The 22,391-nt window shown below is 42.3% G+C and overlaps 2 protein-coding genes across 2 annotated transcripts; one reads left to right on the top strand and one right to left on the bottom strand.

The window, feature by feature from the left end:
• Window positions 1–1,495: 1,495 nt before the first annotated feature.
• On the bottom strand, window positions 1,496–4,618 carry LOC121492540. Its single transcript, XM_041757803.1, has 3 exons — window positions 4,523–4,618; window positions 3,910–4,421; window positions 1,496–2,357 (listed from the first exon to the last, which is right to left on the bottom strand). The coding sequence occupies exons 1-3, from the start codon at window positions 4,616–4,618 to the stop codon at window positions 2,174–2,176; spliced, it is 792 nt and encodes a 263-aa protein (XP_041613737.1). The 3' UTR covers window positions 1,496–2,173.
• PTGER2 (prostaglandin E receptor 2) lies at window positions 4,400–20,815 on the top strand. Its single transcript, XM_041760295.1, has 2 exons — window positions 4,400–5,441; window positions 16,931–20,815. Exons 1-2 carry the CDS (start codon window positions 4,617–4,619, stop codon window positions 17,171–17,173), a joined length of 1,068 nt encoding a protein of 355 aa, XP_041616229.1. The 5' UTR covers window positions 4,400–4,616; the 3' UTR covers window positions 17,174–20,815.
• The last annotated feature ends 1,576 nt before the right edge of the window (window positions 20,816–22,391 follow it).

Below are 22,391 nucleotides of genomic sequence, written 5' to 3'. Positions count from 1 at the left end.
TAGACAATGTAGCTCTGCACTCCAGATCTCAAAGAGGTTTGAAGGCTCTGAGAGCATAGAAAACCCATGCCTCACATCGTGGGTAAAAATAGGGCAAGCCTCACATGATATGGGAAAAGTGAGAATATTTCCAATTAGTACAAAAGTAATGATGACATGGAAAGAAAGGTGACCAGATGTGATTAGTCCTTGAGTTCACTCTTCTGCCAACTTCAAGCTGCTGTAAATTGTAGTTCTAGAATTTCCATTCAGTTCTTTTTTATAGTTTCTACTTCTCTGCTAAGATTCTATATCTACCCACTCACAATTACCCTTAGTTTTTTGAACCTATCTCAAAGTTGTCTTTTATTGACTGCATTTTGCGGTTGTTGTTGGTTGGTTGGTTTTTTTTTTTAACTCTTTGTTTGACTTTTTGTTTCCACCTTTATGCGAAAGGGACTTCCTGGCAATGATAGTATCAGAATTGGGTTATGGGATGCCAAAGCCCTTTGATTTTAGGAGGGCAGGGCATCATCTCATTAGAAATGGTATAAAATATGTAATTTCCAATCTTCAAACAAAGACAGTTACAAAACTGTTCTGAAAAATACAAAGATATATCTCCAACCTTCTTCAGTCTCAAACAACCCTCTGTTTTCTGCCAAGTAGAAAACACAATTTCCTCCAATGATTAATTTTTTATAAATAAAAAGCAGCTTCCTCGAATTTCCTAAAAGTAATACACATTTATAGAAAAATTAACCAAAGCAGATAGCCCTAACAGAGAAATTACTACTAACATTTTGCTGAACATCCTTCTAGATGCTGCTCTATGCAAATGTTTATGCATATAACTTTATGTGAATGAAATAATGTCATGCTTTTAACTCAATATGTGGTAAAGATCATTATCAAGAAATACAGATACAGGGATCCCTGGGTGGCTCAGCGGTTTGGCACCTGCCTTCGGCCCAGGGCATGATCCTGTAGTCCCGGGATCGAGTCCCACATCAGGGTCCCTGCATGGAGCCTGCTTCTCCCTCTGCCTGTGTCTTTGCCTCTCTCTCTCTCTCTCTCTCTCTCTCTCTCTCTCTCTGTCTCTCATGAATAAATAAAATTTTTAAAAAAGAAAGAAATACAGATACACATCATCCTTTTTAATGACTATATATTCCCTTGCATTAGGTGTACCAAAATTTATTAAACCAGTCCTCTATGGAAGGACATCTAGTTCTAGATTCTTGCAATAATGAAAATTCTTCCTGTTGTGTGTGTGTGTGTGTGTGACAACTTTGTGTATTTGTCAGATTATGTCTCTTTGAGGCAGTACATTTCTATAACATTATTTCTGGGCTGAAGCATATTCGAAGTTTGTGATATTTAATAAACTGTTCTCACCAGGAAGGTTTTACCCACACTCACACTTCCACCAACAGTGAGCCCATTTCTCTCTCTCTTTGGTCATACTGGAAATGTGTAATCTTTTCAAACATTATCAATACTTCAGGCAAAAAGTAACAACTACATTGTGTTGAGTGATTTGTCAGGGAGCTCTAATGTGGTATTAAAGATGGGTATTGTGCCAAGTGCTCCTTTCTGGCTTTAAATGGACAGTGTGTGCAATATGCAGAGGTCTGTAATGGGAATGAGATGGTCTGGCTTCCATATTCCTAGCTTTGCACTAACTTTATGTATCTTTGGGTAAGATACTCAACTTTTCTGTGCCTCAATTTCTTCAAATACAAATGAAGGACTCGGAGTGGGTGTTCTTGCACTTCCTTTCTGGCTATAGGAAGGGGTTAGTGGGGAATCCACTGTGTAGATCTGCAGCAGACAATGTTGACTGGCTAACCCAATGCCACTCCCAGCCCCTATACCCCCACCTGCCTCTACACTGGAAGAAGCTGGAAATGTTCAATATCCCCTTTTTCAGCCTCCTTTGGAGCTAAGGACTGGCCATTTTACCAAATTCTGCCTAATGGTGCATGAAGGGAAGTCTTTTGGGGTGCTTCTGGAAAACCAGCTTTTCTGATGAAAGAAACAAGCACAAGAGTCTGCCTGTTTCTCACCTTCTGCTTTCAATGCAGACTTCATACCTGGACCTGTGGGGCAGGGTGGTAGCTTTACACTGTGTCTACTCAGCTGAGGAGGATCTGTTCTTCAGAGTCCTACGTGGTTTCAAGGTCAACATCCGTCACAGGAGAAGTGATGAATGAGATTGAGAAGGCAGCGGTGAAGCAGCAGCCATGGTTGTCATCCTCCAAAGGACAATGCAGGACTCCCAGCCTGGTGATAACTCTAGTACATTGTCACTTATCCACCGCTCCATGAAGGGTGCCACCAATTTATGAAGGGTGCCAGCTTCTCCCACAGTATACCTGCATTATTGAGGTAAGAGGTGGTGAGAGACAGAGAAATCCAGTCTGTCGTTGAAGATTCTAGTTGTTCATGAATTCCAGTTTATCCCTTGTAGGTTCCAAGCCTGTACATGATTTTATCCACATCCAGCTTTCTGCCCTGACTGCCATTCTGTCTGACCTATGGTGGCTTGGTTCAATTAACACTGGAATCAAACAGCAAACAGCTTTGCGTAGACTTCTCCAGGAGATCCCACCATCCCGTAGGGTCTAATGCATCACTCTCCAACAGAGCTTCTGCGATGGTAAAAGTGTTTTGTATACGAGCTGTCTGATATCACAGCCGCTACTCACATGCATATGGCTACTGAGCGCTGGAAATGTACCTAGTGCAACTGAGAAACTACATCTTTACTCTTAGTTAATTTTAACTCATTTAAATTTAAATTGCCACTTGTGGCTAGAGGTTACCATATAGAACAGCACAGGTCTAGTGCCTAATAATAAATCTCTCATTCTCCATCACTTCCAGTGGTTCTGTTTCTTTGGTTGAATCCTGAGACAGGCAGCGACTGCTGACGACATGGGGAAGAACATGTAGATAGAAAGCCAGCATGCTAGGAATGACGGGCTGGAGAGCAGAAAGGGACTGGGGCCTGGGAGGCTCACCTGCCTGTGACTGATGGATTTCTTATTTGAGAAAAATAGACTTCCATTGAACCTGCTCTGTTGAGAGCCGCATCTCCATTTCTAATCCCCAGGCCAGAATTATCAAGGTGGGCTAAACTTCTCATGGAGATCAAGCAGGCTGTGGTAAAATGTGTTCTTCAGCAGGTAATTTTTTTCTTTGTTCTCCCATGATGACTCTTACCCCTTGCCTGTTCCCAATGCAGATCCTTCACCTCCTAGTTCTTCTCCCTTCCCCAGCTGAATATGAGAGAATATAATTACCTCACTTTGTCCACCAAACTGGATTTTGTTTGTTTGTTTTAAACACCAGCCCATTTTCATGAGTCTGCAATTATGACAATGGGTGGTAGACGACCACTTTTGTCAACCCTGGTTTCTAAAACTGGCCACTCACTAATAAGCTTTCCCAGGAGTGGGTCTTTCTAGATGTGCTCTGCACCGTTCATGTGAAAAAATTAATCCTGAACAACATTTTCTTTCAAGGCTGTACTTGACTAGAGAACAATGTGCAATGATTGCAAGCTGTGTTCACAAACAATTCTACACACAAGGAACATTTCTTTCTCTTATTCTTCTTTGCTTGCTTGCTTGCTTGCTTGCTTAAACAAGTGGTTATCCGTTATGGTGTTGACATAGGAAAAGGCGAAATGCTGGCAACCGAATCAAAGCAAGAGTGCAACAGGCAGCTCAGCGGTGCGCGCTGTTTGGTTCCTTGGACAACCAGGCTAACTTTTCACTTCCTCCTAATTTTGGTCCCGCCCTCTTAGTTTATCTTCCTGAGAATGTCAAAAAAAAAAAAGGAAAAAGAAAAAGAAAAAAGAAAAAAAAGGAAAAGAAAGAAAGAAAAAGAGCATATGGGTCCTACTGCAAACGGTCTTTTTACCTTCTTACGCACATCTCCCCGGACTGGGTCCTTCTAAATTCTCTGCTGTTTGGTGAGTCACTTTGGGTTTCCGTTGTCGCCTTCTGCGAACCCGCACAAGTGCCCTGCACGCCCTCCCAGCCCCCTGCGGGGGCCGAACGCTTCCCCCCGGGGTCCGCGGCCCTGCGCGCTTCCAGCCTGCAGTCCCGGAGGAACGGAGCGCGGGGATGCCCAGGCCGCCGCGCTCGCGCGCAGAGCCGCTCCGGGCAGGCGTTCGGGGCCCCTCTCCTCCCGGTCACCGCTGAGGGACTCGCAGTGCCCCGCACCGGGTGTGACGCGCCTTCCACCTCTCGGGCATCCTGCGGGCGCCGGGACACCGCGTCTGAGTTGGTCGTCCCCGCGCGGTGCAGAAGGGGCGGCGGCTGCCCCCTTCCCCCCCACCCCCCACCATCCCCGCCCCGGGTGTGGGCTCCCGGCTGCGGTGGGCGCGCGGATCCGCAGAGGAGCTCCGAGCGCCGCCCGGATGCTGCAGCCTAGCGGCGTCTCCGAGAGCCACGCGAGCCCCGGGGCCGAGCCTGGCCGGGGCGCGCGGGGCGCCGGAAGGGGGCTCTGGACTTGGGTCCCTCCCCCTTGCCCGCGGCTTCCCGGAGCGCTCCAGCTCCCAGACTCTCCTCCGCCCAGGTACGAGCCGGGAGAGGAGGGCGCGTCTGTCCTCTTGGCCCTCCACCATGGGCAGTACCTCCAATAACTCCGGGGCGGACGACTGCGAGTCTCGGGAGTGGCTCCCCTCCGGCGAGAGCCCGGCCATCAGCTCCGCGATGTTCTCGGCCGGGGTGCTGGGGAACCTCATCGCGCTGGCGCTGCTGGCGCGCCGCTGGCGGGGGGACCGCGGGAACTCCATCTCCTTGTTCCACGTGCTGGTGACAGAGCTGGTGTTCACCGACCTGCTCGGGACCTGCCTCATCAGCCCCGTGGTGCTGGCTTCCTACGCCCGGAACCAGACCCTGATGGCCCTGGAGCCTGAGAGGCGCGCGTGCACCTACTTCGCCTTCGCCATGACCTTCTTCAGCCTGGCCACGATGCTCATGCTCTTCGCCATGGCCCTGGAGCGCTACCTGTCCATCGGGCGCCCCTACTTCTACCAGCGCCATGTCACGCGCCGAGGCGGCCTGGCCGTGCTGCCCACCATCTACACGGTCTCTCTGCTCTTTTGCTCCCTGCCGCTGCTGGGCTACGGGCAGTATGTCCAGTACTGCCCCGGGACGTGGTGCTTCATCCGGCACGGCCGGACCGCGTACCTGCAGCTGTACGCCACCCTGCTGCTGCTGCTCATCGTCGCGGTGCTCGCCTGCAACTTCAGCGTCATCCTCAACCTCGTCCGCATGCACCGTCGGAGCGGGAGAAGTCGCTGCGGACCCTCCTTGGGCAGCTGCCGGGACGGCTCTGGGACCCGCAGGAGAGGGGAAAGGCTGTCCGTGGCAGAGGAGACGGACCACCTCATTCTCCTGGCTATTATGACCATCACCTTTGCGATCTGCTCCTTGCCTTTCACAGTAAGTCAGCCCGCTCCGTTTCCACACCGAGCTCTGGGCAGCCTTCTCACTCTCCCCCCTCGCTCCCACCCTTTCCACCGCCCCACCTTTGCAACGTTTAAAACTAGGTTCTGATTGTTGAGGCCCACACCGCTTTCTCGGGCTTCCCACCTTTAGGCCACTTCTTTCCTCCCCTAACCCCAGCTGGCCTTTGGTGACTCTGTGCTAGTGATTCTCACACTCCATAGCAGCTCCCCCCCCAAAGGAATCCTCAGCCCTCCCCTAAGCCAGCCCAGACCCCCAACCTAGAGTTAAAAGCCCCTGTCTGCCTCTGCTAGCGGGCCTCGTGCCTGAGGAGGCGGCCCCTTCCACCTGCCACCTGCGTGTGTGTATCAGTTACAACCTTGACTTCCCTGAGCTGCAGTTCCCTCGAGGTGGTCCCCACCCACTGGTCCAAGTTCTCCTTGCTTTGCCTTGTTTCTGACAACACAAAAGGTGGTACCCGACACGCAGCATTCCAGCTGTCATGAAGAATGGTCCCAGGTGAGAAGGGTCCCTGTTGATAAGTTCAGAGCACTCATTCCTTGTCCTAAAAGTTCAACAAACACAGAGTTTATAAGTTTCCCAATTTACATATTACGAGCGTAACTCTTTGTGACCATAGGGGGAAAAATGTGGACATTATATTATGTCCCTAATGATAACTAAAGGAAAAGATGGGTTGCTTGGAGAAACTCCTTGCTCAGCTTTTGCTGTCCCTCTCAAGGAGGCATTTGTACCTTCTCACAAAACCTCCTCTTCATATCACTATCAGAAATATATACAGGTGTTTTTCAGCGTATAGTCACGCACTTCATGAGCACAAAGCAACACACAGGAATGGCTGGTCCATCTCAGGGATGGGAAAGTCAGGATATCCAGCATATGCCATGACCCAGGAGGGCTGGGGGCAGCCTGGAAAACTGAAGACAGGAGCTCAGGTTGGAGGATGACTGCTATCCTGTTCGGGGGGCAGCTTAGCAGTTAGTTCTATGACACTGTGAGTTTGAGCCTTCTCAAGTATAACATAGACGGCAGGGCCAGGGAGGTGTCTGAGCATGTGTTGGCCTCTTATGGGGAGCTGGGGACTGGAAGTTGGAGTAGCCTCACTTTCCACTCTTTAAAAGAACAAGACTGACCCTACAGGGAGTAAGCAGTTGGCAGTGACTTCTTCCTGCCAGTCTTGGAGAAAAGAAAGAGATAGATAGTGCCTACCATTAGCAGGTCTGACCTGTTATCTTACTTTATCTTTATCTTACTTCTCGCCTCCATCACTGCTTTTGATTATCTTCATACTCTCATCGTCCAGGGTGAGAAAGGATACCCATCCTCCTAAATTAACTGATTCATAGCTATATTCTCTTCTTCCTGGTCGCCACTATCCTCACACTTCTACCCCATTCTCCACCAGGGTAGAAGCTGATCTGAATCGATAAGTGACATGAAAGGACCCCCCTAATGAAACGAGGTAGCACCATGGGAACCTGCCTCTTCCATTCCACCCTGAACCAGGGAGTTTGTGCAACAGAAAGGCTGTGTTGTAGAAACCGGCATAGCTTCTACATGTTCCTTTTGTTTTACTGGGAGAAATTTTTTATGACGTGTTAGATGTTAAATCAGTTTTTTTGAGACACAAAACACATATCTATGAGAGAAAGAATTTCCAGTTCCACTAAACAGCCTAGAATCCAATGTAGAGGCCATAAACCCTTTCTGAGTTGGGCAGTGCCAGTCTCGGCCTGGTGAGAATTGGGAGGTCAGTTCCTAGAGTCTTGTGATTTTTGAGCATATATTTTAAAATACCCCCCACACCAAGCCACTTAAATAGTTTGGGAATGGGCTCAGAGGGGACCACATGCTTGTGAAAAGAATTAGTATCCCTAAGTCCTTTAGGGGAAGAGAGCAGGAGGAAACGATCTCTGCTTTGATCATGACTACCCCACTGCAAAACATATATTATAAAACATAAAGGCAGTGATTTTCAATGGGTTCCCCTGTTTTCAAGTAAATTTGCCTTTTATCATGAGAACTCAATCATTGCTGTATGTTGATTTTCAAGTCTCCCTGTGCATACACACAGACACACACACATTTATATTTATTTTCTCCCTTTATTTACTATTAAGCCAGGGGCAGCTCCAGATTTGCCAAATGGAAGGGGCTTAGAGCTAGAAGTCTGGTTAAAAGGAGTAGGGGAGTAGGAGGTTTGCTTTGAAGCTCTGTTTTTATTTAGATTGCCTCTTCATGGCTCGAGGATGCCCAATGAAGTTTATGAGGGCACTTTATGATAGTGGCATTGACTCTATTCTCAAAGAGTAGGGGAAAAGCCTAGAGTGAACATAATCAGAAAGCCAGACATGCTGATCCTTGTCTTGGGGCTAACATGGCATGTCATCCAGATGAAGAATGGATACCTCACTAGGCCCCAAATAGATATTTAAACCATACCTTAAATGGGAAGTATCAAATTGTCTTTTAATAAGGAAGTTTACATGGACCAGTAACTAATTTTGTTAATAAATTATTGGTACTTGTTAGAACCTTTCATTTACATAGCACCTTAAACCTTATGAAATACTGTAGTAACTTGATTTCAGTGATCTCATGGAAGGCTTCTTTGATGATTCCGAAGTCATAGCTACTGTTTAGTGCATACATTCTGCTATTTCAGAATGCTTGCATTGGCCCTGGAGGGCACTTTCTCCTTGTGTCCTTTTAGTCTACTTGGCCCACACTAAAATTGTGGTCAGAAATAGCCTACACCAATCTCCCACACAAGGCAGGAATCATTTCCACACATCCTAACTGGGAAACTGTTAGACAAGGCAAAGACTTATGGTGGTCTTCAGAAATTCTTCTGTTCCTCTAACAGAACATAGGCAGTCCAATAGAAGTACAGTTGAGCCACATATGGAATTTTAAGTGTTCTATTAGCCAAATAACAAAAAGTAAAAAGAAACGGTAAAAATTAATCAATATATTTTATTTAACCCAATATCCAAAATATTATCACTTCAAAATGTAAGCAATGTAAGTGACTATTAATGAGCTATTCCAACTAACTGACTTCCTTGTTCCCAGAAAGTACTAGCAATCTACTCTATCCGTTTCTTCCTCAGGATAACAGAGCTGCTTTCTATGTCCTTCAAAGGTGGGCCACACCACTGGCCCAGTAAAGAGGAGATTTCACAGCTGTGTACCCAGTGAGGTACCAGTCTTTTCCAGCACACCAGGAGTGAGGGAAGAAGAGGAGTGGGGAATTTAGGAAACCTGGAATTATTCAAGTCAGCCATTGTCCCAAGGTGTGGACAGGTTAGAATTACAGCTTCCTCCAAGAACACCAGTCTAGGACTTTTAATGTTTGGAAGTGAAAACTATCAAAGTGTAAAATGTCCAGCACCCTATAATGAAATCAACTTCAACCTTCAAGCCATATATTTTTTTTAAGATTTTATTTATCTATTCATGAGACACAGAGAGAGAGTCAGAGACATAGGCAGAGAGAGAAGCAGGCGCCATGCAGGGAGCCCAATGCAGGACTCTATCCCAGGACCCTGGGATCACGCCCTGAGCCTAAGGCAGATGCTCAACCCCTGAGCCACCCAGGCATCCCCAAGTTCAACTTTCAAATATCATTATTATCAGCAACACAATGGCTAACATTTTGCATCTAATGTTTATATACACTAACCCATTACCTTCACAACAACTGCAAAATAGATAGTATTATTATTTCCGTTTTACAGATACAGCAGATAATACCAAGTGTCCTACAGCTAGTGAATGTTGGAGCTAGGGATCAAAGCCAGACAGTTTAAAAATGCGCAGAGCCTATCCCCTTAACCACAGTACTATAGGAAAAAAGTACTTACCTCAGGGGTTAACATGTGAAAAGATTAAACCAAGATATTCATAAAGGAATGGTAAGGATGTTATAAATATCTGGATCACTTTATCTCAATTCCAACTTGTTAGCTTTTCCTTTTTTAAGATTTTATTTATTTATTTATTTATTTATTTATTTGAGAGAGAGAACACGCAGAGGGTGGGGTGGGAAGGAGCAGGGAGACTGAAAGAAACCCAAGCACACTCCCTGCTGAGAACGGGCCGAGGTGGGGCTCAATCCCACAGCCCTGAGATCATGACCTGAGCCCAAAACAAGAGTCAATGTGCTCAACCGACTGAGCCATCCAGGCTCCCCTCAACTTGTTAGCTTTAAAAATGAAATGACAAAGACTTTTTTTCCCATGCTGATCAAGGGGACTGAGCCCGGGCCAAGCGTGTGGTTCCTTTTTCTTCTCCACAGTTCTATGAATTGAAAGGCTAAGACCGAGATTTGAGGAGATTGGCTAATATAAATGCTGGTCTAAATTAAGAAATAATCAGATTACCCTTCACATAAAATCTTCTGTTGGTACACATGAAACGTTTCTTATGAGATAAAAAAAAAAAAAAATGTTGTGGTTAGGAAATGGCATTACTTTGGCTTCCCAATTGAAATCATGCATGGGACCAACAACATATTCCAAACTGTTTATGTACTAAAGGGATAGTGTATAAATTAATGAATTCCTCCTTATGTTGATCAGCTGTTGCCATCATTTCACAGAGATAAATAGAAACTTTTTTCCTGAAATGGAACAGAACACAGAAAATATATCAGACCATTCTTGCCTCAGATACTGTTTGTGTATTAATTTCCAACACAAGTCAAGTTACTTGGTCACTACTTTACCAAGAGCTGTGGACAGCTGGTGGTCATTTTAAACTGCTTTCCATTTAGTGTTAGAATATTATTCAGTTCTAAAATTTCAAAAGTGAACCATTGCATCATTCTTTTTTTTAAAAGATTTTTAAAATTTATTTATTCATGAGAGACACAGAGAGAGAGAGAGAGAGAGAGAGAGAGAGAGGCAGAGACACAGGCAGAGGGAGAAGCAGGCTCCATGCAGGGAGCCTGACATGGGACTCAATCCTGGGTCTCCAGGATCAGGCCCTGGGTTCAAGGTGCCACTAAAATGCTGAGCCACCGGAGCTGCCCCCATTGCATCATTCTAAAAAGGTCTTCGGGATCCCTGGGTGGCACAGTGGTTTGGCGCCTGCCTTTGGCCCAGGGCGCGATCCTGGAGACCCGGGATAGAGTCCCACGTCGGGCTCCTGGTGCATGGGGCCTGCTTCTCCCTCCGCCTGTGTCTCTGCCTCTCTCTCTCTCTCTCTCTCTCTCTCTCTCTCTCTCTGTGTGACTATCATAAATAAATACAATTTTAAAAAAAATAAATAAAAAGGTCTCCCATCTTTAGAAATCCTTTAGGGCTGTAATTTCTAGGCAAACCTGATTAGTGGAAAAATAATCTTAAAAATATAGAATAAGCTCAAGTAAATAGTACTGGAGGTTCCTGTCCATTCCAGGAACTCTTTACTTAAAATGTAACATGAATGGGGGTTGTAAAACTCATGAAGTTTGTTGATTATGTACCTGCAAAAAACCATAGTTCTAGTAAGGGTAAAAAAGAAATTCAGAACTCTCCATGCATAACCGTAATGAATTTGCTTGGTAATATTTTAAGTTAAATCCATGAATTACTGGAAATCCCTTTATCATTTCTGCATCACCAATAATATATTTGGGGATTGGTGAAATCATTTTAAGACACGTGACCTTTTAAGAGAACATTCCTCTATATGAATGTTTTCATTTGACATCTTTTCCTTTGCCATTACAAAATGCTGGTTGTGAATAAAGACACTGAATCTTTAAAATTTAGACAAGAAGACCCATAGTCTTATTCCCAAAAAAGAAACTGTATTATGTCCACACCATCAGTCAAGTTGTTCATTGCTGCTGTTTCACATGATTAAGACCAGGTCCTCAGCTTAAAGAAAAATAGCTTCTATAGATGGTGTATTTCTTTTCTTTCTTTTCTTTTCTTTTCTTTTTTTTTTTTTTTTTTTTTTTTTTTTTGGCATGTCAAAAGCCCATCGCAGTATTAAGTTTTAAAAAATGGAATGGGGGATCCCTGGGTGGCGCAGCGGTTTGGCGCCTGCCTTTGGCCCAGGGCGCGATCCTGGAGACCCGGGATCGAATCCACGTCGGGCTCCCGGTGCATGGAGCCTGCTTCTCCCTCTGCCTGTGTCTCTGCCTCTCTCTATCTCTCTGTGACTATCATAAATAAATAAAAATTAAAAAAAATTAAAAAAAAAATGGAATGGAAGGCAGCCCAGGTGGCTCAGCAGTTTAGCATCACCTTCAGTCCAGGGCCTGATCCTGGAGACCTGGAATTGAGTCCCACGTGGGGCTCCCTGCATGGAGCAGGCTTCTCCCTCTGCCTCTCTCTCTCTCTCTCTCTCTCTCTCTCTCTCTCTTTGTGTGTGTGTTTCTTATGAATAAATAAATAAAATATTTTTTTTAAATGGAATGGAATGGAAGAGAAAAGAAAAGAAAGAAATGGTGAGGGATTGATCTCCAGAGATATGGTATTTCAGGAAGACAAGTCACTTTTCACCTAAAGGTTTAAGACCCACTTAATCTGCAACTTGGTCTGCTCAGTTTCCATGGTTTATCCTGTCCTCTATTTTGTAGCTCTCAACTTTAGCATTAACTGTCTTTTGTATCCAGCCCTGGGATCCCCTGAAGCATAAAGCAGGGAACACTCTTTAGTACTGAAGCCATATCTATGCCAGAATCTTTCCTTCCAAAGGGACATAAGCTCCTATTCCCTCCACCACAAAGCACCTAGGATTTGGGGGAAGGGATTTCTTTAAAACATCATATACCTGGAAAATAATGTCCCTCCAAAAGCTTCGTGTGTTTTTTTTTTAAGATTTTATTTATTTATTCATGATGTGAGAGAGAGAGAGAGAGAGAGACAAAGACAGAGACACATGTGGAGGGGGAAGCAGGCTCCATGCAAAGAGCCTGACCAAGTCCGTGGGACTTGATCCCCAGACTCCAGGATCACGCCCTGAGCCAAAGGCAGACGCTCAACCACTGAGCTACCCAGGTGTCCCCAAAAGCTTTGTGTTTAAAAAAATTTTTTTTTGTAGTATAGCTGACACCAAAAGTTTTTTAAAGAATGGGTTGTATAAAGCCATAGCCAGGACACCCAAATGACTTTCACCAGGCAGGTAAACATAAAATAACATATAATAAAATCCTCTGCCTGCAATTTAACTGTGCAAAGTATGAAGGAAAGAAAAGCTCCAAAGAAAGACAAGTAGATAATGACCATGGTTTTCCAGACTATAAACAGGAACAGCCATACCCACAAACCCTTGTGACACCTTTGCAAACAAGGCTCTTAAAAAACTATAATCAGTTAGTGTGAACTTCATGTGAAACTTTACATCATAGGCTTTTTTTTTTTTAAAGATTTTATTTAATTATTTGAAAGATAGAGCACAAGTGGAAGGAACAGCAGAGGAGAGGGAGAAGCAGGCTCCCTGCTCAGCAGGGAGCCAGATGCGGGACTCGATCCCAGGACCCCAGGATCATGACCTGAGCCAAAGGCAATTGCTTCACCAACTGAGCCACCCAGGCACCTCACATCACAGGATTTATATGTAGAAGGTGGTAGTTTGTGTAGTAGCTAAAAGGAAAAAAAATTTTTTAAGATTTTATTTATTTATTCATGAGAGAGAGAAGCAGGCTCCATTCAGGGAACCTGATGTGGGACTTGATCCCAGGACTCCAGGATCACACCCTGGGCTGAAGGCAGGTGCTAAACTACTGAGCCACCCAGGAATCCCCTAAAAGGAAAGTTTTGATCCCATTGCTTGAGTGTGGCTCCATGGCTTTCCTACTTACCTGGAGTGTGATTTGGGATATGGTAACTAATCTTCTAGGCCTTGATTTCCTCCTTACTAAAACAGGAATAATAATATTTTGCAAGTTCGTGCAAGGATTAAACAAGAAAATTTACAAATTGCTTAGCCCCATGCCTGGCACACATAGGTCTTCAATAAATATTAACTGCTATCTCCATAGGGTTCAATTTCCAAAGGAAAATCAGATTGCATACTAATGATCAGGGGCTGAATCCTAGAAGCTCAAAATCATTTGCTTGACCAGGTCTAAGTGGAGCTTTTGTTTTTAAGTGTAATAATTGAATAATTTTAAACTGTTTCAGATGTTGGGTAAAGGTTCTAAAACAGAGGTTCTCAAGCTTAGCTGCACATTAGAATCACCTAGGTTGATTTAAAACCCTTGATACCAATGTTACAGCCCCAATGAATTAAATCAGAGTCTCTGGGGGTGGGAGCAAATCATCAGAGTAGTCTTAACAATCCTCAGGTGATTTCAATGAACAACCAAATAAAGTTCTCATTTGCTCTAAAATTCTGAAACCACGATGAAGTTGCATTGACAGTAGGAAAGTAGCTCAGAAGAGTCCCACATCAGTGACAAGATGAAGATTTCTGTGGGAGGCTGAAAGGATTCTATAGAAGATGAATCTAAGGAACACTGATTTTCATCTGTACCATTTTGTAGGTGTCAAACTATATTCTTAGCAAAGCCCTATAGGGAGAGCCTGTCCTAAGAAATTAAAACTCATTTGACTTGTTTAGATTTTTCTCTTAGCAAGTTTATTAGTGGTCTATGCAAACATGTGTATAAACTCTGTCAGCCTCTGAGGCTGAATTCCAGAATATCACTGAAACACCATTAATTAATTAATTGACATGTCAATTCATTGTCAGCCTTTAATTAAAATCTAGGATCAGCTGGAGTTTAAAGGGAACTGTGGAGTTATGGTTTCATGAGTACAGGGTTTCAGTGTAGGATAATGAAAAAGAGGTTCTGGAGATGGATGGTGGTGATGGTTGCTATTCTTTTATGTGACAGCCAGTCAGGTACAGCCACAAGAAGAGCACAGGAGAGGCCTAGGAAAATAGTTTATCATACTTACAGGTCCTAGACACAGGAAACACTGCCTAACACCAGGGCCACAGGGAAAGTAGTACTGTGGGTCAGGAGCCAGAAGAGACAGGAGTTGGAGGACAGCCTGGGCTTCTGCAGGGATAGAGGGCCAAAGGGAGGGGCTCTAGCTTGGTTACTTCGCATATCAAAGGACTGCTCCTGAATGAGCCCCCAGCATTCTCTTAAGAATGGCTAGCCCTGGGGGCAGGAGCAACCTCTCTTCCCAGCCAGAAAGCTTTTAAGATGTCAAAACATCTTGTTATATGGAAAGTAAAGAACCTAGCCAATACAGTTGCAAACAATATAAATGTACTTAATGCCACTGATTACACACTTGAAAAATGGTTTAAAGTGATAGATTATATGCTATGTATATTTTGCAATTAAAAACAAACCCAAGATCCACAATGTCAAAAACAGTGAATTCTAGGCAAGAGACAAGAACCAAAGGGGGGGAAATGGGGAAGTGGAAAAAGACAAAACTTACATCGGGAACTTAAAGGGTCACTTCTCCCAGCGTAAAAGAAGATGTTGTCTTCTACAAGATCTTGGTCACCTCCTGAAATGCAAATTTTAAGCATTTCTAAAAATGACCCAGCATAGTGGGATGAAAGGGAAAGGAAACAAATAGTACAGAATTGCTTCATCCTCTAAAACCATTTTTCACTTCTCATTGCTCTGTGACACTCTAACGACATCAGGAACTATGATACTGTACAGGTCATGCACCACTGAAAACCTGGCTCATCTCCATGTGTGACATTGGAATGCTGAGCCCTCTGTACACTGCCCATTATGGCTGGCTAATTCAATGTCATCGTATGCTTTGGTGAAGCTTGATCATGAACTGCTCTACAGACCTTTTCTCCAACAGAGTGTCAATTGTATGTGTGTGTAGGAACTAATATATTTGAATTTACTAGACTTTTTGTACAGTATTGTCCTGAATTTCTAAAATCCCAAATCACTCCTTAGATATATCATCTAAGTACTATTTCTCAGCCAAAATCATTTGGTTGACAAGAAAATTATTGCTTCATTGTGTATTCCCACCTAACTTTCCTCTTCTCTGTATAATCAGGGAAATCTACCATCACTTCTAATTTTTCCTTATTCATGTGCCAATTCTTTCCTTCATTCCCTATTCCAAGATTTCTCTGGCATAAACACCTATGGCTGCCAAACCTTCCTGCTCTTGTCCTAACATAAGCAACCAAAAGATGACTACTCTTCTCCTTCCCTGTAATTTGCTTTGTATATCCACTTGCCAGATTCTTACAGAATAAGTACTAGGGGAAAAGAAATAAACCATTCCTTTTTCTGGCAAAGAAGCATGGAGGAATAAAGTTGTAGCTCTCTAACTCATATGTTCCCAGTGGTAAGAAAGTCCCTAGAGCATTATAAAGAACTGATTTCGAAGACTAGGTACGAGGGGCACCTGGGCGGCTTAGTCAGTTAAGCAACTGCCTTCCCCTGGCATCATGATCCCATGGTCCTGAAATCAAGTCCTGAGTTGAGCTCCCTGTTCAATGGGGAGTCTGCTTCTTCTCTCTCTGCCCACCACCCTCAACTTACCCCTACCACTCCTGCTCTCTCTCAAATAAATAAATCTTAAAAAAAAACTGTATATGATTTCCATTTGTTTCCCTCTTTTCTGTAAGCTATGTGAAGTGTTTGATCTTTATTGAGCATGTACTATCCTTTAAATCTGACCAAAAAGTTGCATTGATCCCAAAATGCATAAGGAATCAGATGAGAGCTGGTATACCAGTTTGAAAACATCAGTCAGCATGCAAAGATGTGTCAGGTTTCCAGCATTTAGGACATTGTTCTAAAGGCCTTTGTTCTAATATAGGCTATCTGAATGTAACCCATGGTTGGGCACCTTCCTAGTGTCAAGGACGTTGGAATTTATGTCCTGAGTCTGCCAGCTGAGCAGCCTTGGGAACTTGGGCAAGACCCCTAACTTCTCTGCATGTGGATGTCTTCACTGGTAATTTGGAAATATGGACAACATTGTAGGGTACTTACTGAGTGAGCATTGTTTTAAATAACATACACATAATACTTTCTGTCATCTTCCTAACAAACCTAAGGGGTAGATATTGCTATCATTATCACCCATTTTAAAGATGTAGAAACTAAGGCACAAAGAAGAAGTTAGTTTTCTTTCCAATGGTTCCAAAGTTATATATGAAGCCAGAATTGAAACCCAGGCAGTCCCATGTCCAGAATCCATGCTCTAGGTACCTTCTCTCACTGAATTGTGATCATTAAATCAGATTAGAGATTTGGATGTAAATGTAACATATTGTTATTACCTCTCCTGAAGTTTACTTCCTCATCTGTCAAAAGGAGACAATACTTACATTTCAGAGTTTTTGTCAGAATAAACATATGAAAGAAGACTGAAATTTTGCTACCCAACTGTCACCACCCCTGGCATACAAAAAAACATGTTTTGCTCTTAAATATTAAGAAATTGCATGTGATCTAAGCCTGTCCACTGCTACAATATAAAACTAATATCATTTTTCCTTTTTACTTCTTACAGATTTTTGCATATATGAATGAAACCTCTTCACGAAGAGAAAAATGGGACCTCCAAGCTCTTAGATTTTTATCGATCAATTCAATAATTGATCCTTGGGTCTTTGCCATCTTTAGGCCTCCTGTTCTGAGACTAATGCGTTCAGTCCTCTGTTGTCGGGTTTCATTAAGAGCACAAGATGCAACACAGACTTCCTGTTCTATACAGTCAAACGCCAGTAGATTGACCTTTGTCGACACTAGTTAGAAGTGCTTCATTAGCCAGACTCTGGAAGATCATTTTGAAATGGCTCCTTGGCGAAATGAAAACAGTAAGTTTATAAACCAAAGGAAGCCACCTAATAAAACAGAGTAAACAAACATTTCAGCAGTGGTTTGGGCTACAGAGGTGCTGAGAAGGCGTTTCATGGAAAGGGTCAGAAGGATCCATAAAACCTACCTGCAATGAGCAGGTTAGTTGGTCTTTAGATGAAAAACACCAGTTTTCAGATCCAGTTTCCTTTTGATTTAAGCTTTCCTGTTGAGTGAGAAAGCATGTGGTTTTGTGATTTGTTTAAAGCCCTAAATAGTTACTGTATTTTCTATTTTAATCTTCTATGCTACTGCTGTTATAAACATGCAGTGTATAGTCAGACAAGACAAAACTTCATGTGTATCTTCTAGGAAGATGATACATGGAAGCAACTAAGACTGGTGTCCTGTGATTGCTCAACAACTCTTTGGCCAATGAATTTGGAAACCACAGGCACTTTGTACCATCATATTTGTGTATGTGGGTGGACTCTCTGGTCACTATGGTATTATGGGTGGAGCAGTAGGTGCAGCTGGTTAACATCACCTTTTCAATAGTCCTCCAGAAGCTTTGTGTCAACGTATTAGGTTATTTATTTTATAATGCCCTTATGTTAAGAGTAATCAAGGACACTTTTGGAATTTTCTTCTCAACAAGAAATAATAGGTTATTAAGAAAGTTTTAAATTCTGATTGATACTCTTCATTCTGTTTCCAGGGAGGGGCTATGTGGCTATGTCTAAAGCTAAATATTAGAATAAAAACTGAAAAATCTGGTCAATTCTCAATAAACCATGAAACTCTTCTATTGTTACTGTTGAGACTATGACTAACGTATACTTGATAAGATGACTGTATTGTAGCAAAATTCATGCATCTACATTTTTATCCAGGAAGCATGGTTTGACTCATTCTATATAGGAAATCATACAACAGTGAGTCATATCTTAATATGTTTCTAAATCTAAATGTTTGGCATGGTATAAACCTGACATCAAAATATTTCAGTGAATTTGCACTGTTTAATCATCTTAGTTACTGCATAAACTCATCTGAAATGTCACGAAAATAAACTATGAAACAAAAATTTCAAAATGGAATAGTATTTGATAAATTTCCCCAAATAACAATTTCTAGAGCATAGTATTTTTTAATGAGATAAAAGTGGAAAACTTGTATTTATTTTGGCAGATTTTTAAAGTGTGGTTGCATTTAGATGTTAAAATATTCAGTATAGTACTTGGTATTTAGAGGATATTTTTTCCTTATAGTATGATCTTCAGAAGAGTAGAACCACCTTATTTATTTATTTATTTTACAGTGAGTGTTATTACAGGATAGCTATTATTAAAAAAAAACAACGGGATGTTAGTTTTTTCCAAAGTTTCACCGAATTGCTTACGCAAAACCATTTCCTATAAGTAGTTATCAAACTAGGTAATCACTTAAAGTGATTCCAAACCAATCTAGCATCAGACACAATCTATGTCAAATCAGTTCTTATTTTTAAAAGAGCAAATAAATGGTTTGCTTTTCTACTAACTTAAACAAACCAGGCAAAATTTAACTTAACTGAAATCTGGACATATAAATAAATCTTTCCTGCACACAAGTATTCTACAGTTAAGAAATTGTTCTAAATAAGACTAATTATTCTCATGGGTAATTCATAAACATAAAATTCTGAAGTTACTTTGAATCTGGAAGATTGATTTCTTTTATCAGATGACTGTTTTTTCCTCCAAATGAAAATGTTAACTATAATCCTCACTCCACCTCACCACCCTCCAAAAATTCTGATATAATGCCTGAGAACTTAAAAAAAAAAAAAAGGCACACTTGGGCATAGTATCACTAGTGGGAGCACAATAATTTACTCTGGGAGCCCAATATATATGAGTTAAGCCATTTATTTAAGGAAGGTAGATTTCGGGGATCCCTGGGTGGCTCAGCGGTTTAGCGCCTGCCGTTGGCCCAGGGCGCAATCCTGGAGTCCTGGGATTGAGTCCCACGTCAGGCTCCCTGCATGGAGCCTGCTTCTCCCTCCTCTTGTGTCTCTGCCTCTCTCTCTCTCTTTCTCTCTATGTCTATCATAAATAAATAAATAAACCTTTAAAAAAAAAAAAAGGTAGATTTCTAGAGCTTTGTTTCCTAATATACTCCTCCTGTTCCTTGCATTGTGTTAAATGGCTAAATCTTGTTTGATTTGACTATACAAGAAGGAATTGAACGTAAAAATCCTATTACCTAATATTAATGGCAATTTAAAGGTAATGGAAAAAATTACTTAGAATAGATATATAAATATTTCCTTTCTAAAAAAACCCATCACATCAGACGAATCTGTTTACATTCACTGACTCATTTTCAAATTAAATAGAAAACACAGAGCTTAGCCTGGTATATTAGAGAACTGAACTGGGATAAAAGAAGACCTGAATCTAAACATGATTTGGACCCATGACAACCCAGAGCCAGAGCAAAGCTCTAGAAGTAGTACCATCCCTAAACCACCAGGCTGGCAGAGGCTATAAGCAGTGGGAAGGAAAAATCTGGTCTGGATCACTACATTCTCAGTGTAATTCAGTTACATTTTTGGCATCCCTGTCTGCTCATGCCAGTGCACTTTGAAAAGGTTAATGTAATGTTAGCTGCGATTTGAATCAAGAAAAAATATATATATTCAGTTTTAAAATTTGATAACATTGAAAGGCAGGGGAAGACAATTAGCTTGCACTTTTGTAAAGGTTTGTTTCTTTCTTTCTTTTTTTTTTTTTTAGGTTTGTTTCTTTCATTTAGCCAAAGCTAATGTTTTTCTGAATTTAGGAAGAGCCCTCTTTTTGAATCATTTACAGATGGAAAAGCAGTCTTCTCTGCAAATGAGAAGTTTATATGTATGGACATAAAATGCCTACTCATCCAGGTGGTGTTGCAACTTAAGTATTTGATGACTATCTTATGCCTCATCCTTTAACTTCATTGGATTTCCTCTCCAAGTACACATTTATAATCACCAATCACCTAACAGCATTATAATTGATTTTTTTAACTTACAAAGCATTTTTATTACTGTAAATGAACACTATGAAAATAAATATTATTTTAGCTATTCAGAAAAGCTTTAGTCTTATACAGGGGACCAAGGACATGTACTGGGCATTAATTTTTATTTCAGAAAGTTACTTTTTTTTTTTTTTTTGGTAGCTTTTACAATTCTTTTAATTAATTGTTAAGTAAATTTTCTTGAATTACACTTTTTATTCCCTATAAAATGAATGTACTATTAAAGTCCAGTTTGGGTGGTTTAATTCTGTGATTCAAGTGTTTCTTTTTTAAAATCTGCCACAAGTCAAATCAGCGAAGTTTCTAGCAAAAAAGAGATGGCGTGCTCCAAAGAGTTACCAAAGACTGTCGAATGAAAGGAGTATTTACAGTGGGGTGGGCAGACTTAAGGGAATCAACAAAGTTATGGTGGGGCAGCCAGGGTGGCTCAGTGGTTTAGCCCCGCCTTCAGCCTTGGGCGTGATCCTGGAGTCCTGAGCGTGATCCTGGAGTCCTGGGATCGAGTCCCACATCTCGCTCCTTGCATGGAGCCTGCTTCTCCCTCTGCCTGTCTCTGCCTCTCTCTCAACCTGTGTCACTCATGAATAAATAAATAAAATCTTCAAAAAAAAAAGTTATGGTGAGACATTCCTCACAAGCTCTTCCACTTCTCTGCCTGAAGGGACAAGGGAGGGGCAGTTACCTGAAAGGAGCTTTAGAAGATGGCACCCAACTGGAGCTGTAGCCTTAAGTAGGGAAGCAACAGCTGTTGCCCAACCAAAGAGAGGGAACAAGGGGACTACCTTCCTGGAGAATCTCCCCTCCTACTCTCTACTCCTATGCCTATTTCCCCCACTGGCCAAACCCAACTATAATCCACACATCAGGAGACCCTGGTTAAAGCAAAAAATGAAGGCCTTATTACAGGGGCAGAGAGATTTAGAGGGGAAGTGGAGAATATCCAGCAAAAGTCAGTTAAAAATATGTTCTCCCTTTTTTAAGTTACACCAACACAAAAATTGAAACCACAAAGTAAGCAGCTTCTCTTCCTGCCTTCTACTCCAAATATCCCCTAAAAGCTTGGGAACTAGGAATCAGCCCCATATGTATGAAAGGGGGTAAAATATTATTGATTCCTTCATCAAAATATTGGTTCTAAGCCCTGCTCTCCTGTGCCTCAGCATTTACATGTATCTAACTTTGAAAGCATATGATTTTATATAATTGGAGAAACAGAAGGGGATCAGGGGTGCCTGAGTGGCTCAGTTGATTAAGTGTCTACCTTCAGCTCAAGTTATAATAACGGGATCCTGGGATGAAGCCCTGCATCAGGCTTCCTGCTCAGTGAGGGGCCTGCTTCTCCCTCTTCCTCTGCCACTCCTCCTGGTCATGCTGTCTAAAATAAGTAAATAAAATCTTTTTTTTTTTTAAAGAAGGGGGATGAGACCAGAGCATCTTTGTGTTTTCCCCTACCCATAGCAATATAGCTATCCCTAGGCAGTACAAAGAGAGAGAATAATGTATGCTGATCTAGAAATGAACTGGAGCCTCATTTTTAAGAAGGACCACTAGAGTGAGAAAAATCAAGAAAAACCTCACTTAGGGGCACCTGAATGGCTCAGTCTGTTAGGCATCCAATTCTTGGTTTCAGCTCAGGTCATGATCTCATGGGTTGTGGGATCAAGTCCCTCATCAGTCTCCATTATCAGTAGGGAGTCTGCTTGAGGATTCTCTCCCTCTGCCCCTCTGCCCACTCATGCACTCTCTCTCTCTCTCATAAATAAATAAATCTTTAAAAAAAAGAAAAAGAAAACCTCACTTAACAGTGCAGGGCAGGTCATTCCCAAATTTAACATAGCAGGGATGAGTCTATACAGCTATAGTAAAGAAAGAGAGTATGTAGCAATGCAGCAATTCTGCATAGTTTCAAATGCTGACAAAAGTGCAAGGAAAAAGAAAATTTTAACAAAATGGAAAAAGAGTAAACAAAGTTTGACTTCCAAACCATCTGTCAAAGTTGCCCTTTCTACTACCACAGTATCTGTCTCTACACCCCCTTCACTCACCTACTTTCATCCCCTTCCAGAACACACCTTTCCTAGCACAGACTGTCTCCTCTCTGCCCACTACTG

The sequence above is a fragment of the Vulpes lagopus genome, chromosome 6 (genome assembly GCF_018345385.1).
Source record: "Vulpes lagopus strain Blue_001 chromosome 6, ASM1834538v1, whole genome shotgun sequence".
NCBI classification, from domain to species: Eukaryota; Metazoa; Chordata; class Mammalia; order Carnivora; family Canidae; genus Vulpes; species Vulpes lagopus.
Note: the sequence above shows the minus strand (reverse complement) of the source record. Positions and strands in the feature narration are given on the sequence as shown.